This window comes from Haliotis rufescens, unplaced genomic scaffold, assembly GCF_023055435.1.
Source record: "Haliotis rufescens isolate VD_foot unplaced genomic scaffold, xgHalRufe1.0.p SCAF_9, whole genome shotgun sequence".
NCBI classification, from domain to species: Eukaryota; Metazoa; Mollusca; class Gastropoda; order Lepetellida; family Haliotidae; genus Haliotis; species Haliotis rufescens.
In genome coordinates, this window is record NW_025964383.1 from 18,818,621 (window position 1) to 18,841,239 (window position 22,619).

Sequence of the window (22,619 nt, forward strand, 5' to 3'; positions counted from 1 at the left end):
TAAGGGAACATTATTTATTTATAAATAATGCAGTGGGACTGTACAAGTCTCATGTTGACAAGTTGTGCTGCTTGTCCGTACACAACTTACAGGGAAAAAAAATATTTTTAAAAAAATTAGAAAAAAATGGACAAGATCATCACAGGGTTTGGGTTGAGCTTCTATGTTCATATTAAAATAATCCCCCAAAATGTTCATGTCCTATAACTTGTCAGTGCTCGTCTATTACATTGCAGCACATGCTATAATTCTTGTTGAAACATCCCTTCTTCTGCTATACTATGCAACAAAATAACCTGTTCTTGAAATGTAACTGAAATGCGAACGCCCGAACTAATCAGAATAACAATTAAATCAAACTGATCTAAAATAGGAGCCATCCTTGAATATCCAGTGGGCTATATTGCCATTCTGTTATAAATACTCTGGACCCATTTGCCACCAAACCTCCTTCTGAAGTGACATCACCATCTGCGTATCAGTAATTTAGCACAGTGTTTCACTAATGACATACATACAGAAGCCTTTTGGGGCAATTTGTTTATTTATTTTTTTCTTGAAATTTCAAGCGACAAACTTATTTGAAAATTCAAGATTATTATCTTGAAATTTCAAGATAAGATTCAAATTTTAAGATCATAACTTGAAATTTCAAGAAAAAAACCAATGGCCCTGAAAGGCTTCTGTAGCTACATGTCTGAGGGTTACTTTTCAGCGTTGTGCCACTTGGATTGGGCTAAATACAAAGCTTTGGTAGCAAATGGGTCCTGGGTATAATACACTGAAGAAGATCTTGTAAGATCGAAGATGCAAAGTGCATAGGTCTTCAGTTATAACAACCAAGATATCTTTGATACAAGTCTGATGGTGAGAAGAACACTGCATCATGTGAGTATTTTGTCATATCACGGTGTTAGCTGTTGTACGGATGAAGAAAGAATCTCAGGAGTTTACCACTTTGGTGGAATCTACCAGCAAGGGTATGGTGCTGACAAACCAAGGATCGTGTACGGAATGGATTCAAACCCACAAAACACGGATCCTGAAAGGGGATGCAACTCTGCTCACTGAACTGCAATACGAAGACCACTGGCTACCTTAACCCCAATGCTCCCTTAAGCAATATCATCTTTGTATTCTTATGTTATTGGCTTTTTTAAATTTTTATTATTTTGAAAATTATTCCCCCTAAGTCATTTTGTTTCGTCTTTCCATTTTCACCTCCAAAACCCAGAACCCTGTGTAGATTCAGCCTTGTGAACGGAAGGATTTTTGTGCCTAAGACAACAAAATGTTTTGAAAAAGTTGAACTGACTATCATTCTTACACACAATCTACACATCTCTCACACACAGCACTTATATATGATGTGCCAAATCTTCCATCCATCACTAAACATTCTCATTTCATACTACATCAAATATTTACACAGAATCAGGGTGGGGTAAATATGCAGAGTTACCTGCCCTTGTCTTCACACAGGATTGTAGAACTCGAGTCATTGATCAAGCCATGTCCATATAATTGTACCATATTTACATTACATCAAGCTGGAGTAAACATACCAGACCAACAGTTCCAACCGAGAATTACAAACTATTTCTGGATTCAAGGTACATCCATTACAATTTTTTTCAAAAATTTATGTGACAGACTTACTCATTATGAAGTAAAGATAGTCTTTGAATCCATGTCTTAATGAATTATTAATCCAGCAGCAAGTGAAGATGAAATGATCTTAGTGACGAAGTGAACTGACCTTCTAAGGGACTCACCATTTACTATTTTGTAGGCTGGGGATTTGGGGAGAGATTATTTCGATTGCTTCAAAACACAATTTTCCATATCAGTATATCCAGTCTGTCCAATGTACAATTTGTTTTTAGGAACAAAATATGAAGAAATCAAATCTCAAGCCCTTGAGAATAGCAAATGGTCAGCTCCTTAAACCCTTAATGGCTATGACCTTGACTCCACATAATTCCATCCCTCTGTCAAATCTTTAAGGACAAGAGCAGATAATCCAGAAGAAACACACACTATAAAATGTGACAGGATCAGAAACATGTGGTCATAGCGTCAACACAACTGTCCAAGGAAGCTGCTGAACCCACGAACCCGTCTCCATTCACAGGACTTCAGGTATCTGTCTAAGAACTAGAATATAAACATTGATTCTTGTTAATGATGACAATGAACGGTGATGAGTTTTTTCTTGTCACACAAACATGTTGACGGATAATTGTTCATCAGGGAGGAAAAATATAGAGAGATATGTTTAAGCAGGGCAGCTCTCACTGCACAAAATATAATCATTTCTCTCAGCTGAACATGACGTACAGAACCCGTGGTGTTCTGTACAAGCAATGCATCGACAGATTTATTTGAGATGAAAGCATTGTTTAAGTCATCAAGATGGGCTAAAACTAGTGAACTAATGTTATATGGAAATGGACAATTTCTTAGAAGCAGCCTGCAAATGTCGAAACTTGTAATGCTTTTTTTCATCACAGTTTTTTAAATACAGACTCTCGCACCCTTCACGGTCACTCTTCACATGAAAATAAACAGTCACAGAAATCCTGTCTGTTTCAAATCCAAAAATACACATTTGCAGTAGTACAAAGCATTTTTAAGTTATTTACAGCTTCATAATCTTCACCCATACTTGTAAATATTTCAAACCAAAGTACACAAAACATAATAGTAAACAGAAGTCTGCCTCACGTACACGGGATAGTTCACGCATTCCCGTCCCGGTTATCTCCCTTGGCAAATCACAGTCATGCCTCGTGGTCGGATGGTAGACCCAGTTGGACATAGATCATCTCCAGAAAGGTGTAACATATATATGCAGGGTAAAGCTTGCAGTTTGTATTGTATATTTATACCAATGCCACACCTCATACTGAAATAGAAGTACTTTGAATAATGATTTCACCATACTGGTGAATAATGGGCGATTTTGACAAACGTCAGGATGTCTATTCCTCTGTCCTCCACAACACTTGATATGGTCTACAAACAGTAACCTGCATATAAATTCGAAGTACTGTCTGAAATGATCTACATAAACACACTCAGTATTCATTCATAGTTGTCTGTGGGGATGAAGCCCCTAGCACAAGACTCGGTAGCACTGATGAAGGTCAGTGGAACTGCCCCACAGCTGGAGGTATTAGGCCATATAGTGGTAGTTCGTGGGGTTATCCTTGTCTCTCTCCATGTAGTCACGGTCAATAAGGCTCTCGATTCTTTTCTTCAGGTCAGGTGACTGAAACATTCATCAGGATTATCATATTTAAGGCGTTACAAAATTAAAAGAATTGGTTCTCAGGCAATGGCTTTTAAAAATATAGTGCAGGCGGGCAGTGGATTTTTTGTTGTTCAAAACTCCTATTTCCGCCATGACCATAACACGAGATGAGTGAGTGAGTGAGTATTGTTTTACGCCGCTTTTAGCAATATTCCAGCAATATCACGGCAGGGGACACCAGGAATGGGCTTCACACATTGTACCCATGTCGGGAATCGAACCCGGGTCTTCGGCGTGACGAGCGAACGCTTTAACCACTAAGCTACCCTACCGCCCTAACACGAGATGAGCAGTAAAGGGAATTAACTCTGGCTATTTTGGATCACGTTGTTTTTAGGTATTATGATTTTAATTATTTTTTTTAATATGGAAATCAAAACGGCAGGCTTTATGATAATGCCAGCGGTGGCTGAGAGCCAAGACTATTATTTTTTTTTAGCCTAAGCATCAACAAAAAGTGAAGGAGTGGACAAGAATTGTTTTTTGTGTTTTGGGCAAAACTCCATTGTTTCATGGCAGGGGAGACCACATTTTACAGCATCTATGTGAGGTGAGGTGAAAAAGAGTTTGACATAGCATTCAAGTTTATTGCACTTATATAGCAACATAACTTATATAGCGCCTCACAGGCAGCTTGGGTTGTATACTCCCCAGGGAGCTGAGAATGAAAATCAAGTGCTCACTGATCCATTGACCGGGGTAATATTAGTGTAGCGCTATGAGCATCCACTCGGTGAATGGCATCTGGTGCATTATAAATGCACTTATTACTATTATTATTATATGTGTGGCTGCTTGTACTAGTCAAGACAAAAGCTGGTTTTACAGTGCAAGCCTAATTAGATACTATGACAAAATGGATACCCCATGTAGACACTGTATACTGACGCCGAGCCGACCAGTCCTTGTTTCAGACCCTAAATGGATACCCTATGTAGACACTGTATATTGACTCCAAGCCGACCAGTACTTGTTTTAGCCCCTAAACGGATACCCCACGTAGACACTGTATACTGACTCCAAGCCGACAAGTCCTTGTTTTAGCCCCTAAATGGATACCCTATGTAGACACTGTATATTGACTCCAAGCCGACAAGTCCTTGTTTTAGCCCTAAATGGATACCCCACGTAGACACTGTATATTGACTCCAAGCCGACCAGTCCTTGTTTTAGCCCCTAAATGGATACCCCATGTAGACACTGTATATTGACTCCAAGCCGACCAGTCCTTGTTTTAGCCCCTAAATGGATACCCTATGTAGACACTGTATATTGACTCCAAGCTGACAAGTCCTTGTTTTAGCCCCTAAATGGATACCCCACGTAGACACTGTATATTGACTCCAAGCCGACCAGTCCTTGTTTTAGCCCCTAAATGGATACCCCACGTAGACACTGTATACTGACTCCAAGCTGACCAGTCCTTGTTTTATACCCCTAATGGATACCCCATGTAGACACTGTATACTGACTCCAAGCTGACCAGTCCTTGTTTTATACCCCTAATGGATACCCCATGTAGACACTGTATACTGACTCCAAGCCGACCAGTCCTTGTTTTAGCCCCTTAATTGAAAACTACACAAGACAGCAACAGAGAGTCCACAAAGAAATTGCTAAAAAAAAGGACTACAAAACAACAGTTTCCAACAATTTCAAAATCTTAGCGTAAATATTATGCAAGACAGTCTGACCATCCTTATCATAAAAAGATCTTCATCTTCTATTCTATGTCTATCATACGTTTACCACTTTGGTAAAATCCACAGACATGGGTATGGCGCTAACAAACCCGGAAACATAATCAGGCCAAATGGGTTTGAATCCATGATGGTTAGTTTTCGCGAACACCTAAGAGACACAACACTGCACAGCGGCAACGCTACACCTCAAACAACTGGACCCCCTGTTCCCCCTGGCTAACCCACGTAATTGCCGTGGATGACTGTGTTATATATCTCGCTCACCTTGACTGGGAATTTGAGCTGGTTGTAGAGCTCCGCAATGAGGAGGTTATGACTGAGAGTCTTGCGTGTCTTCATGATGCGGACAATGGCAGCGTCTACTTGGTACTGTCGGTCCTGGAACACTCGTTCTGTTGTGCTGGTGTTTTCCTCTTGCTAGTAACATAGGAAAACAAATAGTGATGAACTTGGAGTGAATGTTGCTCAACGTTGTAGTATCCTTGCGGGGTTTTACAAATGTGCGACAAATGTCGAGACAGGACTCAGAAAAAGAAATATACTGTGTCCCAAAGGATGCACAAAAATATTCATTTTTCCTACAGAGCATCAAGAGCAGTCACAATCTCATTAAAATCAGATCTTAGTTCTTGCTACAGCTAAATAAAGATCTGAGGACATCCCATTACGGGTCACGTCAGACCGATCTTGCGCGAACTTTGACCGACCAATGGAATGACCAATCAGAAGGCAGCTTTCTCGTGCTTTACGGCACTAATTTCAAATTGGTGACTACGCTTCGAAACATATTTTGACAAATTCTCGAATACGAATTTGAAACCTGAACAAAAATAACATTCTGGAATGGCTAATAGATGGTCTACATTGTATGGATTCAGTTGTTAAGCCCGTAACTATCATTTGTAGTTAAAGTTTTCGAGGTGGCATGATTAGATATCACATTCCGACTGTCACTTTCATAATCTGGTAAGCGATGCTCTGATTGGTCGGATGAAAGGTCGTTTTGACGTGACCCCTAATGGGATGTCCTCAGATCTTTGTTTAGCGGTAGTGAGAACTGAGGTCTGATTTTAATGAAGTTGGAGCAGTCATGGGTGTCTGTGATTCACCCATCAATCATGACCACTGTCCACATGATCGTAGACTCATTCCAGGGTTTAAAGTAATTATCAAAATGTACACTGCACCATTTCATTACTTTACAGGACCCTCTAAAATAATTATTGGTTGTCCCCCATGATCCCCACTTTGTAAGACAAAATAAAACCTTGCCATCGTGATAAGTAACATTCAAACAATAGCATATCAGCCTCTTAAAATAAAATCTGGACCAGCCAATCCAGTGACTGTGTTTGTTTCTTTTTTGTTGTTGAATATTCCAGCTATATGAAGGCAGCCTGGAAAAAATCAAGTTTGGACTAGACAATCCTGTGATTGATATTGTGAGTAACGAATCACTGCATCGGGTTCAATGACAAGCAATCAACCAAGTCATGTAGTCTGACCACCCGATCCATTGGTCACATCTTACTACCAGCATAGGCTCTAGGGACCAATTATAACCCTGAATCCCCACAGCGAATCCAGCCATTGAATACATGAACAAACTGTAAATCATTACTCATAGTGTACAAAACTTCATCTTCCCGAGGCAAGAGAGTTAACTGACTATAAAAGTCCAGTTTCCACCCTTGCCGAACTAGGCTGGTATTATGGAGTTACTCTTTGCCTGGAGTAACGAGTCTATGCATACTCCAATCAAAATCGTGCACCGAAATCAAAATCTGGTTCGTAAATTGACGTGCAGATTTCGGTAGATTGCAGGATTTGCAAAGCATGTGCACTTCCAACTTGTTGTCAGCAGATATTTTCCAAATCTTTTCATGTTTTTAATCAAGGTGCTCACGTGATTTGATGCATATTGCGATGTAAGACCAGTTTTATCACAATATAGATCTTGATTATCGATCAGATCGTCCTGGCTAGGCGCCACCATTTTGTGTGAAGCAAACACAAGTGATACGTGAGGTGGAATCTGATTGGTCCATAGGAGAGGCCAAGAAGGGACATAACTGGTAATACCCACTGGTGGCGCTACGATCGAGCCCAGTAATTCCAGCCTAGTTCGGCAAGGGTGGAAACTGGACTTTTAAAGTCAGTTGCCTCGGGAAGATGACAAACTTAGACAGGGTTCTGGCCCCCTTGATGTTTGCTTCTATACTAATATTGAACCATGTCACAACTGCAATTGTGGGCAAGAAGTAAGCCAGTCAGCAATACTCCAGCTTTCTCATGGCACTGTAAATAATTACGTGTGTGCAGGCAAACAAGTGATTGATAGCATGAGCAACAATCAATACCATCAATGTGAGACAACTGAATCAGCCAGCTCACAAACTGCAACCACCCATCCTTAAGGGATGGCTTTTCAGCGTTAGAAATTGGCACTAGTCCTGTAGTCCTTGCCAAACTGCCCAATAGTTAAGGTATCATAAGGACTAGTAGAAATTTGCCATTTTTAGGGGTTTTGCTATATGTTATCATTATAAGGACTAGTGGACTGAAACTGTTAGTTTCTAACGCTGCTTTTCCTACGAAGCATGGGTTTCTGGGGACCTATTTGGAGACAGTTGGTTGGTTGGTTTGTTGTTTAACGCCACACTTAGCAATATTCCAGCAATATGACGGCGGTCTGTAAATAATCAAGTCTGGACCAGACAATCCAGTGATTAATATCATGAGCATCGATCCACGCAATTGGGATCGATGACATGCATCAACCAAGTCAGCGAGTCTGACCACCCGATCCCGTTAGTCGCCTTTTACGACAAGCACAGTCACCTTTCACGGCAAGCATGGGTTGCTGAAGACCTATTCTACCCTAGAATCTTCACGGGTCTAGTTGGATACAGAATCCCAAGAGTGTATGTCACAGGCTCACTAACTTGGATGATGCATGTCATTGCATCACAATAATCGATGCTCGTGATGTCAATCACTGGATGGTCTTGTCCAGATTATTTACAGACTGCCGTCATAAAGCTGGAATGCTGCTGAGTGTGGCGTTTAACAACAAACAAACTTCCAGCTACATGATTCACGGCTACTACAAACCGTTTCCTTCATCTGTATCTGGTTAATCTTGATTCTGTACAACTTGTGTTTGAAGTCATTGCAGAAAGAAAACTTGTCATCATCTTCCACTTCCTTCCCCTGAAAACCAACAAGAAATGTTACCATGGAAACAGGATAATACAAGCAACATCTATCTTAAGACCACTGGTATGAAATCAGAAAGATGCTATCATCACAATAGTGTAAGGATTTGCAAAAGTACGGAAATGATTTCTAGCTTTTTCAATAGCCACACATCAACACAGCAACCCTAATATACTTGCTAACTGAATACCTACTGCTTGACATGGTTACTATCAAACAGTGGAAACTGATTTTGACAGCACTTGTGACTCCTAGAAAGTGCAGGAATTTACACAGGAGTGAGTGAGTGAGGTTTAACGCTGCTTTGAACAGACGTTTATCACTTTGAAATCCATGAGTACAGGTATGGTGCTGAGAAACCTAGAAACCTAATCAGACGTGAACCAGGATTCAAACCCATAGCGTGGTTTTACGCGGCTTTTGGCAATATTCTAGCAATATCACGGCCGGGGACACCAGAAATGGGCTTCACACATTGTACCCATGCCGGGAATCAAACCCGGATCTTCGGCGTGACAAGTGAATGCTTTAACCACTAGGCTACCTGACCGCCCCTCCAAACTAAGTGCCCTTAGTAGGCAAATTGGGAAAAAATGTGGTATTATTCACAACTGGATTTTTCTAATGTTCTTATTTTCGTAAATTCTGATTGATAAAAGTTAATTTTTACTGTCATTTACAGCAGCCTTGGCTCGAATCGCAGCCTCTGAGCAGGTCTAGATAATTTACAGAAATCATCAAGAAATGTCAGAAAGATTTGAGACAAAACTGTCAGAAAAATCTGATCCTCTAATCACAACGGTCCTTACTTTCATTAAACCTTACCTTTGGGGCCTTGATGAGAACTCTAGCCTTGCCACAAGCCAGAGACTGCAGAGTGCGACGCAACTCACTGTCCGCTGTAAGAAGTCATTGTGTTAATTAGTTATCATTGTCTGGACTCAGTTGCACAGTACTCATCTGGTTTCAAAGAGAGGAAGTCCACAAAAAGACTAGATCACACTGAAGGTAAATGCTTAATGTACATATCACCTTGAGGGTAAATAAGGCTCACACCACATTCAGCAATATTCCAGCAATGCATCACCATGTGTGTCTGCTGTTAAACAACACAGTTAGCAATATTCAAGCTATACGACAGCAGCCTGTAAATAATACCCCTGAAGTCTGGATCAGACAATTCAGTGACCGATATTGTGAGCAATGATCCACGCCATCGGGGTACGGAGGTATACAAACAACTAAGTCATCAAGCCTGATCCCCGATCCATTTGGTTGCATCTTACGGCCAAGATAAGTTCCTGGGGACCAATTCTAACCTGGAATCACTGGGTGTGAGGAATAGAACCAGTGTCTTTCGTATTGCAACTTAATGCAGAGAGTATCCATGTATTGCGATTCATACCACAAAAAATTGCATGGGTTCTTTCATCTGTAATTCGCTAAGGAACCTTCTGAAAACTTGCACTTAACTGCATTTTCAGTAGATGATGTACACATATTTGCATCATTAGATTCATGGTATCCCCTGCTCATTTCACAAAAGAGTCACAGTGGTCACACAGTGGTCACACAGTGGTGTTTATTTATGTCCAGATCAACATAATGGACTTCCTCTGCATATTGTTTACAACTTTGTAGTCATCCGCTATTTTGTTGGATGTTGCTATGGTCAGAACACATTCGTAATAGACACAATAGTTTTGCTTTTTCGATCACAGGAATCAGTTGCTAATTTCTGAATTTCATAATTTTAATTTGACTTGTCACTTTTGTAAACTTTACCAACAAGATGAAAATATGCATGACTCTGAAAAATGCAATATACCAGTATTTTCTAAGCAAACAGTGATACGTATTCATCAGTATTTCAAATCATGTTATACCTATAACACCTCTTACCTCTAAACTTTAGGTTGATCGAAACATCTAGGCTGCCTAACACTGTCTCTCATTGCAAACTGATAAACGCATTCCTAATACCCTATTCGATATAATAAGCGCCCAGGACGCTCTCAAAATTAGAAATAGGGGCCTCTTATTAGAGTACTATTTTGGTGAACAAAAAAAAGTTGAAAGATCGGAAATTTCATGGTTTATGCTGACAGTCTGAAATGTTTATATGTGACAGATACATTTTCCAGAATTTAATTGCCTGTAATTAAGGGTGCATATAACACACGAGTGCGTATTATACGCGAATAAATAAGTCTTGTGTACATTGAGCAATCGGAAGGGGTGCTAATTGGGATTGTTCACTTGCCAATACATTAGCAAATATCGCCGTGGGCGCTTATTACGTCGAATACGGTAATTGCAATATTTGTGAGCAGGTATCACAACTTTATCTTACAAACAATAGTTTAGTTAGAAGTTGTCATCAATATTATTGTTTGTAATCAACTTTGAGAATGCCAACTGAAGATGAAGAACGAGTGTTATGATCGTTACGTACTGATAGCTGTGGCTGTCTTGATTTCGCTGTATGTGTAGTCATCTCCTTCATTGAAGAGTAGAAGACACAGAGACTGGAAGAGGGATACCTGGAGCTCTTTCTTCACCTGCAATACAACGTGGAGGTCGGGGGTTCAACACTGCTTCTCAAACTAACAGGTCAACAATGAGTTAGTATGACTGTACATAACTTTTAGAAATATTCCAGCAATACCCAGCAATACTCAGCAACATTATAGTAACATTAAAGTAATATTAGAAGCAATACTCCGGCAATATTCCAGCTACCCTACAACTCCTCGGTCACCAGTTGGTTGGGTTGTTGTTTAACGCCGCACTCAGCAATATTCCAGCTGTATGATGGCGGTCTGTAAATGATCATGTCTGGACCAGACAATCCAGTGATTGATATCATGAGCATCGATCCACGCAATTGGGATCGATGACATGCATCAACCAAGTCAGCGAGCCTGACCACCTGATCCCGTTAGTCGCCTTTTACGACAAGCATAGTCGCCTTTTACGACAAGCATGGGTTGCTGAAGACCTATTCTACCCCGGAATCTTCACGGGGTTCGGTCACCAGTAATAGGTAGGGCTGATACTGAATTCATCTAATCACTGTGTTCAAATATTCCCCAGTTGAATTGCGTTCAAGATTATTGCACTATATAGGGACATGCAAGTATGTGTGTGTGTGAATGCTTGTACTAGTTCAGACTTATGCCCGTTTTATGGTGCTAGCCCAATGAGATACCATGCCGCAGTTTAACATGAACACCCCACTCAGACACAGCACACTGACTCTGAGCCAACCATTCCTCGTCTTATCCCAATAATGTCAAGCACCAGGCAGGGTAACAAGTACCATCGTCTTTTGGTATGACTCAGTCAGGGATCGAACCTTCCACTCTCCAGGCAGACCCACTATCCACTAGACCACAGAGGCGGTGAGGATGACAAGGAGTCTAACACTTGTTATGTAAAATCAGTCCAACAAACACACCTAAAAATCTCAAAGATTGCCCCGAGCCATGAGTGAGTGAGTGAGTTTGGTTTTATGCCGCTTTTAGCAATATTCCAGCAATATCACGGCGGGGGACACCAGAAATGGGCTTCACACATTGTAACCATGTCGGGATTCGAACCCGGGTCTTCGGCGTGACGAGCGAAGGCTTAAACCACTAGGCTACCCGACCGCCCCCCCCAAGCCATGAAATACTTACCCCAGCAAATGTAGCCTTGAGAACACAATGCCCTAGGGTGGGCTGCCACTGCAGTTTACGACCACTGTGCTTGCCGAGGTAAAATGTTTTGAACACTTCTTGGAACTGAATCATCTGTAAAGGAAAGAACATATTGCTACTTCTTTCTGAGCCATATAAATAATCAAAGAATACTGTATCCAGTCGCAATGAAAGATGTCAATTTGTCACACAGTGATTACAGAAGTGGAAGTCCTCAAAGTTAAAAAGATAAGATCACCATGACAAAGTAGACACAATTTATGGAGAACAACTTTATCCATAAATTGTGTCTACTTTGTAATCCGTAAACTTCTAAGTAATGCCTATCAAACAAGATCTACCCTCATTATTCAAAACGATTGCAAGAGAGCATATAAAAAAAGTGACAAAACCATTTTCATCAGAGGTCGTAATACAGTGAACTACGTTTATAATGAACAAGCTTATAACAAACTGACGGATGTAACATACTGTATTTTGATCCCGGGCATTTGCTATATATATGTGTATATATGCTTTAATGAACTACAGTTATAACGAACTCAAATAAGTGGTCCCTTTGAGTTCGTTATAACCATAGTTTACTGTACATTGTACGTTACCGAATATATAGTGTGTTGAATAACTATCAAATAGTGATCATCCTGGCCTACTAGTGGCGCCCATCCCAAACACATGCAAAGATAAGTCAATTGTTCACCTGAACAAATATGGGAATATATGGTACAAGTCAAAATAGGGCAAAAGGTTGCTGGCCTTAAATGCCGATCAAACAACTTTTGATTGAGTGAGTGAGTATGGCTTTACTCTGCTTTTAGCAATATTCCAGCAATATCACGGAGGGGGACACCAGAATGGGCTTCACACATTGTACAAAGTCGGGAAATCAAAGATTTTCACAGAAATGAATTTGGTTCTCTGCCAAGATTGCAAAAATTCAAGTAAATGAAGCAGAACAGATTTCCTGTGATTGCGGTGGGATGGAAGTGTGTAACAGTAGGATAGGATTACCAACTTCCTGCAGGAACTAAATACAGGGATGTGAGCTGGTTTTCCCCCAAAAGGGGAAATGTCTAGGGGGGTCTGGGGGCATGAACAACAATCACATGAACAACTGTAAAACATATAATTCACTTACAGGCTAAAAGACAACTTTATCTTAAAAACAAGCCATCATCTGAGTATTTACAATTTCTGTGTTATACCCCATGTTATAGTGCAATTATTCGTGATAGAAAACGTATGAAGTCCGAAAACCTATGATGCTGAAAGCTCTGATCGAAAACAGGACAATTCGCAACGGTTGTCTGGTTTTCGATAACCTTTTTCAGAGTGTTTTTTTTTAATCTTTGATTTAATTTTACGCGAAAGATGATTTTTTCTGAGGACTAGTGTTTTAAAAAACACAATTTTCCGCATTTCCGCGGAGATCTCACATCCCTGTAAATGGAGTAACAGGAAGGCTGATTTCAACAGTTACAGAGACCTCTATAGATATGTCATGTCGCTATCTCTCACCTCGGAGGGAAGGTGCACCTCCATGGGCTGATATGTGGGCCAGTGCCCCATGGTGAGGATGTTAACCGTCAGATCGATTCCCCCGGGGGCGTCCTGGTTCTGCATGTACTGCAAACAGACACAAACACATTCAAGTTTTAGTTCTATCACAAACACTAAAACAGCACCTACCAGTAGACTTGCAATTTAAGCCACAACACCTGGGCCCACTTGCACAAAGCGATCTTAGCGCTAACATGATCATAACTCCCATACTTTAACATTGGCTTACAATAGTCTTAGCGCTAAGATCGCTTTGTGCAAGTGGGCCCAGGTTATATCGAAGGTTGGTAATAGTCTTTGAGAAACTTACTGTTAGAATATGGGCAATAAATAAAGCAATCCGTTCAAAAATCTTTAAAAACAACAACCCAAAAATGACTAACATAATTTTCAGTTGATTTTATTGCTATTATATGGAATATTGTTCGCCAAGTTTACCAGACTCAAAAGAATTTTATGAAATGGTACTGCTGCCTTCAACATGGAACACAGTAGGTCACATTGTGTGGTCAATATATATGAGCATAGGAAAATGGACAATTTAGCCAACCATTGTCCAGACCCTAAACACAGCAAGAATATCTGTAGTACAAGCATTATAAAGTAATTTAGTATTCAATTAGTTAACAAACAAATAACGAGGGGAGTTGTTTATCGTACAAATCATATGACGTCATCAAAACATAATATGCTTTGTTCTTCAATGTTCTTTGCGATTTATCGCTTAGCTATCTGTTATATATCTCTGTAATATGCATTTCATAAAAAAAGATTTATACTCTTCAACTTTTAAAAGATAAGCGTGCCCAGCCCAAATCCCATCCTATTCATATGCCAACATCTCCAAACAACCTCTCCGATTTAACCCCACCTGGACACTCAGAATAACCCCAACAAATGTGGAGCGGTATATGCAAACAGCATAATATTGCAAGAAAAAGTCAAATTGAATTATACCTCCTCGTTATTATAATATGATTATCCTCATAAGTTGTCTGTTACTAAAAGACAATGAAACATATGTGAACTATTTTCGGACAAATTTCCCAATATAAATAGAGAATTCATCACTTGTGTTTTTTAATATGGGAAATATCAACCGAGTCTTAGTTAATCGGTATTTGCCGAGCCTTTGGCGAGGCAAATACCGATTAACGGGACGAGGTTGATATTTCCCTTATTAAAAAACACAAGTGATGAATTCTATTTATCATTTTCACATTTTTGCTTCCCAATTAAGGAATATTTGCATTAAACATTAACATCAGCAACTTGTCGAAATCTTACGTATAGATCGTGCGTAGTGATACATGTTTTCCATAGCCGTGTAAACCAAAATAAACAACCTCTTAACTCCTTTATGACATATTCTTTCGCTGAGAAAAAAAGTTCCTCGGATTATTTTAAACAAAATACTTGAACAGACTTTTGCAGAATAATTGAAATAATGTCTCCAACATCAAAGGTATCCATGTTGTTTGTAAACACCTACTCACGTGCATCGGCGAAAAAAGTCCCACTTCCGGTTATCTAATTTGCATATCTAATTTGCATACTTATGTCATTGGGGTATGACATACACGTTTTTATGTCATAAGCTTATGTCATGGATAAATGCTTTAGTTAAATGATAAAGTGTAGTATCCATTAGGAAGGTTAATTGAGACTCCTACTTGTTTAAAGGCAAGTGTCAATTCTTTTGACAGCTCCATGTCTTTAAACATTCCCTCCAGCTTCCCAGTGAAGGCTGCACCACACTCTGCTCAACAGAAACAATGATGCATCACACAATGATCACAATGATGCATCACACACCTGCAGTCCCATCAGCTCAGCGGCTAGAGTAACATCCATGGTGCTAGTTTGTTGTGTAGCATCTCAGCAAACACTAGTTTAAGCTACATCAGCACATCCTGCAATCTCATTAAAATCAGATCTTAGTTCTCGCTACCACTAAACAAAGTTCTGAGGACATCCCATTACGGTCACGCCAGACAGACCTTGCGCGAACTTTGACCGACCAATGGAATGACCAATCAGAAGACAGCTTTCTCGTGCTTTACGGCACTAGTTTCAAATTGGCGACAACGCAACATATTTTGACAAATTCTCGATTAAAATTTTGAAACCTGAACTAAAGAACATTCTGGAATGGCTAATAGATGGTCTAGATTGTATAGATACAGTCGTTAAACCCGTAACTATCGTTCGGAATTCCCCGTGTTAAAGTTCTCGTGGTTGCATCATTAGAAATCACATTCCAACTGTCACTTATAGATCTGGTAAGCGACGCTCTGATTGGTCAGATGAAAGGTCGTTCTAACGTGACCCCTAATGGGATGTCCTCAGATCTTTGTTTAGTGGTAGTGAGAACTAAGGTCTGATTTCAATCAGATTGCACATCCTGTAAATAATTGAATCTGGACCACAGAAACCAGTGATTGATATAAGGAGCAATGTCCACCTTATTGGGGTATGATCATGATGATGGCATGATGATGGCATGATGAATCAATTCACCAAACTGGTTGACTCATGCCATTGTGCTCTCTGTTCTTTTGTTTCTTGTTTGTTTAATGCTGCACTCAATATATTAGTAAAATATGAAAGGTGTCTGTAAATAATCAATTCTGGACCAGACAATCCATTGACTGACATCATTAACATTGATTTATGCAATTGGGATACGATGAAATGCATCAACCAAGTCAGCAAGTCGAGTCTGACCTCCTGATTCCGTTAGTCACCTCTTACGACAAGCATGGGTTGCTGAAGACCTATTCTAACCCAGGTCTTTACAGGGGAGTTGCTCTTTGCAAGCATAAGGTACTGGGGACGTATTCTAACCCGGACTCCCGACACATCAGCAGGACTAGGATGAGATGGGAATGTATTCTAATTTTGAAAGGAATTTGGATATATCTTTTCTTCATGTGACTTTAAGACAACACACACATAGTCACATCTCATAAAGCACAAATCGAAACATATGATGAAGATAACATAGTATCTGTACACCAAATAATGCTTTCGTTTAAGTTCAACGCTGTATGGACGAGACAATCCAGTGATGGATACATGAGAAACATCCCACGCCGTCAGTGAACGATGAGACGTTATCAACCAAATCACAGCCTGACCACCTGATCTATTTAGTGACAACAGGTATACTAATACTCTTGGCAGCTGGCGACCTATTCGAACCCACACTCCCCAATGGGTTATCCCGATAATTAAAATAATCACAATAAAAATCTTAAAAAAAAACACCATGTTCATCAAACTGGTTTGATAAAGACCTCACAAAGATGATGCTTCTATAACATGCAACATATGATTTATCAATATTTCCCAACAGACAACCATGACATAAGTTGTAATGTGTACCTTGTTTAAGTTTTGACAACATGGACTTCTCCGCATCAACTGATGCACTTTTCCCAACAAGAAGACGCTTTGCAAGATCCTTCTTGTAGAAAGCTTCAAACACATCCTTCCCTGAAAACATGTTTCATCATGTCAAGTCAATGCTTTCTTTGCATTTTCTCTCTACAACATGAATGTTTTGTTTGTTTGTTTGTTTGTTGTTTAACACCGCACTCAGCAATATTCCAGCTATGAGGCTGCGGTCTGTAAATAATGCAGTCTGGACTATACAATCCAGTGATTAACATCATGTGAATCGATCTATGCAACAGGGATACAATGACATACATCAACCATGTCAGCAAGTCTGAGCATCCGATCCCGTTAGTTGCCTCTTACAACAAGCATGGGTTGCTGAAGACCACTTCTAACCCAGACCTTCACAAGGGTTCTCCACTATGAGTGAGTGAGTGAGTATGGTTTTACGCTGCTTTTAGCAATATTCCAGCAATATCACGGCGGTGGGCACCAGAAATGGGCTTCACACATTGTACCCATGTCGGGAATCGAACCCGGGTCTTCGGCGCGACGAGCAAACGCTTTAACCACTAGGCTCCCCGTTCTCGAGTATGAGGTATCTCATTCAAATACCAGCATGCATAGCAGACAGAGAGTGATACAGCATTGTAAGAAACTGTGTGTGTGTTCGATGGTCCATGCTGGGTTATACACTAGGGCTGCAACGAATACACTATGTGGTGAATACGATTCATATCATGAATATAGGATAACGAATACGAATATTTATTTACGAATGTAATAACAAGTCAAGAGTTGATGTATTATTTATGATATTCAGTGAAACAACAACAAATTCAATTATTTAACATGGTTTGTTAATTATTTATTTATTATGCATTTATATACTGCACTAGTACTAGTATCTGCTGAAATGAGACAATGACCAGTAACCACAATATGCCAAATTAAATATAAAAGAGTGTTGTCTTTGAAGAAATCTATGCATATGATATGTTCTTATGGTTATTTTAAGGGTCAGGGTATGTAAATGCACATGACTGCATATTCATAAATATTTGATTCTAGTCACTATGAATAACGAATTCAATTCATGAATGGATACGGTTCGATTCACTGAGTACGCGAGTGAATCGTAACAGCCCTATTATACACACGTTCATACATGATTAGTCCAGCTGAACTGAATCAATATACAGAACGACAAAGAAAACTGCTCTGCTGACAAGGGTAACAGCTCACCATGAATGAACCTAAAGAGCACCATGATCTTGTCTAGAAGTCTCTCCAACTCTTCCTCTGTTGCCTCCTGGGGGAAAAATATCAGAATCAAAATCTGTTTGTTGTTTAATGCTGCAATCAGCAATATTCCACCTACTTGACGGCAGCCTGTAAATAATCAAGTGTGGACCTGACAATCCAATGATCAATATTGCAAGCAACGATCCACTCCATTGGGGTACGATGCAATCAAGCAAGTGACCGGCCTGACAATCCTATTCTTTAACTTGTCACCTACAACCAGCATTGGTTGCTGGGGGCCAATTCTAACACAGAGTTCCCATGGGATCAAAATCGGTACTCACAAAAGACCATATCACTTTCAATAATACTGGATAATTAGAAGATAATTTCTTACTTCAGCTTATAGTTATAGGACTTAGGGTAAAGGGACAAACCTTGTTTCCTGCTCGTAACTTGGAGTCCACATATTTTGCTGAAATGAAAAGTTATATGTAAATTAAGATGTAAGAGGTGAGGTGGAATTGGGATTTTACGCTGTGTCCAGGTTTATTGTACTTAAATAGCTACGTGCATGCACGTATGTGTAGGGCTGCTTGTACTAGTCCAGACTGATGCCGATTTAAAGTGCTAGCCCAGTGAGATACCATGCCGCAGTTTAACATGAATACCCCACTCAGACATAGTATACTAACTCCGAGCCGACCAGTCCTTGTTTTAGCCCCTTAATGCCAAGCGCCAGACAGGGTAACAACAAGTACCATCTTTTAATGTCTTTTGGTACGATGTGGCTTGGGATCGAAACCCGGACCTTCCACTCTCCGGGCGGACTCTCTACCACCAGACCACGGAGGAGGTCTTAGATGTAATACAGAAGGTGAAGGTAGTGAAAGTTTAACTCTGCAGTCAGCAGCTACAGAAGTGGCACATGATAATCTGGCCCAGGCAAATCAGTGATGCATGAACAACAACGATGCAGCTGAATCAGCCATGTCATACAGCAGGAAGATCATCATGATTCTGTTGACAAGGGTCCTTAATCCCCACAGAGTATTTTGTTTTGTTTTGTTTATGCCCCACTCAGCAATATTTCAGCTCTATGATTGCGGTCTGTAAATATTCAAATCAGGACAGGCAATCCATTGATTGACATCAGGAGCATCAGGGATAAACACGGCCAATAGTCGTTCGTTCGTTCGTTCGTTCTTTCGTGAGTGATTTGGTTTAACGCCGCTTTTAACAGTATTCCAGTCATATCGCGGCGTATCAGCTTAATGTGGGAGGAAAGCCGAAGTGATGCAGGTCTCAGACGTTTACCACTTTGGTAAACCCCACAAGCACAGGTATGGTGCTGACAAACCTAGAAACATAATCGGGGCGAACGGGGATTCGAACCCACAATCATAGGTTTCTGGCATGCCCAAAGAACACAACTCTGCACAGCCAATCACGGCGCCTTAGACGACTGGGCCACCAATCTATGCAATTGGGATATGATGACATGCAGCAACCAGACTACCTGTTCCTGTTAGTTGCCTCTTATGACAAGCATGAGCTGCTGAAGACCTATTCTAACTTAGACACCAGAGAAACCAAGCATAAAATCTTGGGTTTGAAAAACACAAAGACTTAATTTAGAATGTGTCATATAAAAGCCTCCTTGATTACACATAACAAATAGAGGCAACCTATTCGCTCAGGTGTTACTCACCTATAAGTTCGGCCGGCTTGTTCTGTCTTTGGTTGATAAAGTTTTCAAAACTATCCTTCATTGCATTGATAAATTTGTCATTACGACCAAAACATGTGCTGATTATGTTGTCGATTTTATCCTTGAAATCTGAAAGAAAATAATAATAACAATCATCATAATGGTAATGTATAGACAAACAAAGAAAACCTGTTGACTACTTCATCAGCACAGTTGACTACTTCATCAGCACAGTTGACTACTTCATCAGCACATACTTTTCTTTTGGTTCATGCTGGTAATACAGTGCTATTGACCTAGTTCGAGATTGGTTTGGTTGGTTTATTGTTTAACGCCGCACTCAGCAATATTCCAGCTGTATGATGGCGGTCTGTAAATAATCGAGTCTGGACCAGACAATCCAGTGATTAATATCATGAGCATCGATCCACGCAATTGGGATTGATGACATGCATCAACCAAGTCAGCGAGTCTGACCATCTGATCCCGTTAATCGCCTTTTACGACAAGCATAGTCACCTTTTACGGCAAGCATGGGTTGCTGAAGACCTATTCTACCCCGGAATCTTCAAGAGGGGAACTAACTGGAAAATACAGCCGCTTGCAGTAACCTGACTGCTGATCCTTACCTACACTGTAACCTAATTATGAAAACTCAATGATGATGTTTTCTGCTAGCAAAATGGATATTTCTTGAAAAGCACACTTTGAAATATTTGTCATTACTGTAAGTGCCCAAGAGGTAGGATGACATCATATCTACATGATGTGAACTCGGGCGTGGCATCACACAACATTGGAAACACAAGGTGAGGTGAAATGGGGTTTAACGTCGCGTCCAAGATTATTGCACTTATATAGCGACGTGCATGCACGTGTATGTGTGTGTGTGGCTGCTTGTACTAGTCCGGACTGATGCCGATTTATAGTGCTAGCACATTGAGATACCATGCCGCAGTTTAACATGAATAGCCCACTCAGACACAGTATACTGACTCCGAGCCGACCAGTCCTTGTTTTAGCCCCTTAATGCCGAGCGCCAGACAGGGTAACAACAAGTACCATCTTTTAACGTCTTTTGGTATGACGTGGCTGGGGATATAACCCCGGACCTTCCGCTCTCAGGGCAGACGCTCTACCATTAGACCACGGAGGCGGTCTGGAAACACAAACATCAAGCACCAACTTGACAAGGTAAAAACTGCAGCTGAGTGTCCCCCACCTAACAAACACTGCACCATGTCCTTGTCTTTGTCTGAATCATTCTCCTGGTTCACAACTATTACCCGGCCAGTATTCTGAAAGGAGAGCAAGAACGTTAATACACCATGAATATACAAAAATAGACCTCATAGGAGTCAATACCTGCTTTTATGGGGGGAAAGCAGTATTGACGGAGGATGAGGTTGGGATCCATACAAAACAGGTTTTGACCCCATATAAAGTCTACATTTGTTTTATCATATCATAAAGAGACAGAAGCAGATTCAAGATATCAATAGTATATTAGCTAACATAAGGAGTTTTCAACAAACAGAGACATCTGATTGGCTTAGGTTTGGGGAATGCCACTTCTGGGTTTATCCCATTCTATTTTTAGTAACTCAATACATCAAATTATTAGACCTTACATAGAGTCAATATGTGTTTCTGTCCAATGATATTTGACAACTTCTCGGCAGTAATCTTTGCATAAACATAATTACTGTATTCGGCTTTATAAGGGCCCCTCTCTAATAAGCCCCCACTGCGGTATTTGCTAAGCATGCACATAGTATTATTTGTAAGAGGCATATCTCTCAAGGGTAAAATACGTACACAGATCCTTTTCTGCCTTCGCCAAAAAAAGCATTTTACCATCTTTCAATTCTTTTTTTTAACCAAGATTGCATTCTCATAAGCGCCCCCTTTTCTGATTTTGAGAGCGCTCTGGGCGCTTATTATGCCGAATACGGTATTAATTTTATCAAGGTCGCCATCTAATCTCTACTTCGTCACTTCCCCTGACTCCAGCATCATGACTTCTGGATGGTTCATACATATTGCCCAGTCAGACAACACACAACCACACAGCAGTCTTGGGTACGCTTCCATATATTTAATTCTAATCAAGGATACCTCCCAGTAAGCTTTCTTGCTCAAAAGTTATTGCTGCCTTTGCACAAAGGCTGTTGAAGAAAATGTTTAGTGTCTAGTGTTCCATGACTGAATTGTCCTTAATGTTGCTTATTAAACCTAATATCCATAAGGATTTACAACAGGATGTTCTTGTTTGTTTGTTTGATTGTTGTTAAACACCGCATTCTGCAATATTACAGCTATATGATGGCGGTGGTCTGTAAATAATCGAGTCTGGACCTGACAATCCAGTGATTGACATCATGAGCATCAATTGGGATGCGATGACATGCATCAACCTAGTCAGTGAGCCTGACCATCCGATCCCATTAGTCGCCTCTTACAACAAGTATAGTCGCCTTTTGCGGCAAGATGGGTTGCTGAAGACCTATTCTACCCCGGATCTTCCCAGGTCAACTTCAGGATGTAACCTGACCTTGATGTAGAGTCCGAAGGACAGGAAGAGTTGTCGCAGACCGTCCCGGACCCTGTTGAACAGCTGGAACAGGAGGGTCATGTCCGGAATCCTGTTGGCGTCCAGAAGCTGGTCTAAGCCTGAAGGGAAACACAGCCAATGTCACAAAATCACAGGTAATCAAAGTTAAAATGACGAAACTTGCAATCTACTGATAATGATACTTGCT

General features: G+C 40.4%; 1 protein-coding gene across 1 annotated transcript in view; it reads right to left on the minus strand.

Moving 5' to 3' along the window:
- Nucleotides 1–22,619, minus strand: part of LOC124145968 (cullin-4A-like) — a 36,274-nt gene continuing 13,655 nt past the window's right edge. Inside the window, exons 9-22 of the mRNA XM_046515968.2 lie at nt 22,412–22,530; nt 21,080–21,155; nt 19,858–19,986; nt 18,584–18,621; nt 18,147–18,213; nt 16,887–16,997; nt 15,173–15,258; nt 13,458–13,565; nt 11,919–12,032; nt 10,694–10,799; nt 9,064–9,137; nt 8,134–8,232; nt 5,284–5,436; nt 1–3,274 (exon numbers count right to left, since the gene is read on the minus strand). Coding sequence (XP_046371924.1) covers nt 3,179–3,274; nt 5,284–5,436; nt 8,134–8,232; nt 9,064–9,137; nt 10,694–10,799; nt 11,919–12,032; nt 13,458–13,565; nt 15,173–15,258; nt 16,887–16,997; nt 18,147–18,213; nt 18,584–18,621; nt 19,858–19,986; nt 21,080–21,155; nt 22,412–22,530 — 1,376 coding nt within the window. The 3' untranslated portion in view covers nt 1–3,178. The remainder of the gene's footprint in view (nt 3,275–5,283; nt 5,437–8,133; nt 8,233–9,063; nt 9,138–10,693; nt 10,800–11,918; nt 12,033–13,457; nt 13,566–15,172; nt 15,259–16,886; nt 16,998–18,146; nt 18,214–18,583; nt 18,622–19,857; nt 19,987–21,079; nt 21,156–22,411; nt 22,531–22,619) is intronic.